The following is a 1,691-nucleotide window of genomic DNA, read 5'->3' on the forward strand; positions in this document are numbered from 1 at the left end:
TATACATTTATTATTATAAAATACATGATTAGATAATGCTAAAATCTTTAAGTACATAGCTTAAAAGCTTAAATTGAGGTGATTTTCTGTTTATCTGAGTGAAAGTTTTCTTTCAAGTTGAAGTATTTTTCTGAGTTTTTTAACATAATTTAACTCAATCAAGTTTCCACTCAACAATTAAACCTGAGTGCAATATTAGCAACATCTGATCAGTGCTTTTTAACTACTTTGCCTAGTTATATTTTATGTTATTCAAAATCCAATTCCTGAATGGATGAACCCGCATAAATAGGAAAGAATCGAGATCGTCACCAGGTGCTGATGTAGTACTGATTTGTATTCCGACCAAGTAGAAGTTTCTTGGCTTTCCGTTCACCACTTCAAAGGCCATCAGTGGCGATCCCCACGAAAGGAAGGATTTGTTGTCTCCCACCGAGCAAAGATGGTTCTCAAACAGTGGACGAAGGTTCCAAATTTTTGAGTTGCAGAACTCTCGACTTGCAATTTGCAACTGCACCTTCGATCGCCATTTCTCATCGTTTTCCAGCTTTCGGGGCAAACTGTATTTCTTGAATCCAGCCCATTCCAATCTCTGTCCGATGTGCTTATCCTTGTCTTCTCCAGCAGGTGGCAAGCAGATGGGTTGCACAAAGTCCGAGAAGACCACACTTCGCTCCAGTTTGGCCAGCGCGATGTTGTAGTTGAGACCGTCTAAGACAGTTGATACTTTATACCGGGGATGCACCACCAGCTCCTCGATATCCACCGCTTGAGGGGGCGTGGTGCACTGTGAAATGTCCCTCACCTGGCGACAATCGCCCACTTTGAATTCAGAACTGGCATGCCAGTCTCCAAAGAGGATAAACGTGGCATCGCCAACCGGTATGTTGAGAACACAATGGGCGGGAAGAATCGCATATCGCTGATGGATCAGCACCGCAAGACAATGGAACTCAATGCTGGCATTATTTGAATCTTCATAGCCAACGCGACCAATCCAGGTGTATTCATCCGGAGCCGTGATCTCATTTCGGTCGTAAAGCTGGCTTTCCCGCAGTTTTCCGCATTCTTCCTGCGCCTGGATTACTGTGAAAATTAATATTATGAATTTTGCATTCAAATAAATTACATCTTTTAAAATAAACTTACGCATTAAGAATGCGGGCAATACCCCAAATACAATCAAGAACATGCGGTCAGCAAACATTTCACGGTGAGTTTCTAGCGGAACTGACTCGAGATCGGTCGGCTAAACGGGTTTATAGTACTTATCTAAGCTTTAACTAAGCGCAAGTTTATGCATTTTAAAACGCCCGGCTGCTTCGGGTTTTTTACAATTCAATCGAATTAACACTCAACTAACTAACTTACAACTAACAGTGACGATAAAGTCTTTGAGATTTTTTTCAAAGCCATTGATTAAACGGGTTTATAAATGTTATTAAAGCTTTTGCGTACTACAGTTTTTTCATTGAGAAACTGCAGCTCAGAGAAGAGAAGAGTTTTCTGATTTCTGAATGATATTATTATTAAAGTCTCAATCAATGAGTTCTATAATTGTACTATATCTCTCTCTCATTCGTTGCTTTTGTGATGATGTGATGAGAGTATTCGGTATTCGCTATTCACATTGAGTTTGAAAAACACTTACTGTTTATTTTGACAAAGCAATTGGCCCAAATGGATGCAAG

At 40.1% G+C, this 1,691-nt stretch overlaps 1 protein-coding gene across 1 annotated transcript; it reads right to left on the reverse strand.

Annotated features, from left to right (window-relative positions):
- On the reverse strand, nucleotides 1-1,218 carry LOC108098184 (melanization protease 1-like). Its single transcript, XM_017200918.1, has 2 exons — nucleotides 1,150-1,218; nucleotides 1-1,086 (listed from the first exon to the last, which is right to left on the reverse strand). The coding sequence occupies exons 1-2, from the start codon at nucleotides 1,205-1,207 to the stop codon at nucleotides 233-235; spliced, it is 912 nt and encodes a 303-aa protein (XP_017056407.1). The 5' UTR covers nucleotides 1,208-1,218; the 3' UTR covers nucleotides 1-232.
- Nucleotides 1,219-1,691: the final 473 nt, after the last annotated feature.

Source organism: Drosophila ficusphila, unplaced genomic scaffold (assembly GCF_018152265.1).
Source record: "Drosophila ficusphila isolate 14025-0441.05 unplaced genomic scaffold, ASM1815226v1 contig_436, whole genome shotgun sequence".
Classification (NCBI taxonomy): domain Eukaryota; kingdom Metazoa; phylum Arthropoda; class Insecta; order Diptera; family Drosophilidae; genus Drosophila; species Drosophila ficusphila.

Bases quoted from the DNA above. Each gene is read 5' to 3' on its own strand.
- LOC108098184 (XM_017200918.1), bottom strand. From the start codon at position 1,207: ATGTTTGCTGACCGCATGTTCTTGATTGTATTTGGGGTATTGCCCGCA. The intron at 1,087-1,149 runs GTAAGTTTATTT...TAATTTTCACAG, and splicing joins ATTGCCCGCATTCTTAATGC to TAATCCAGGCGCAGGAAGAA.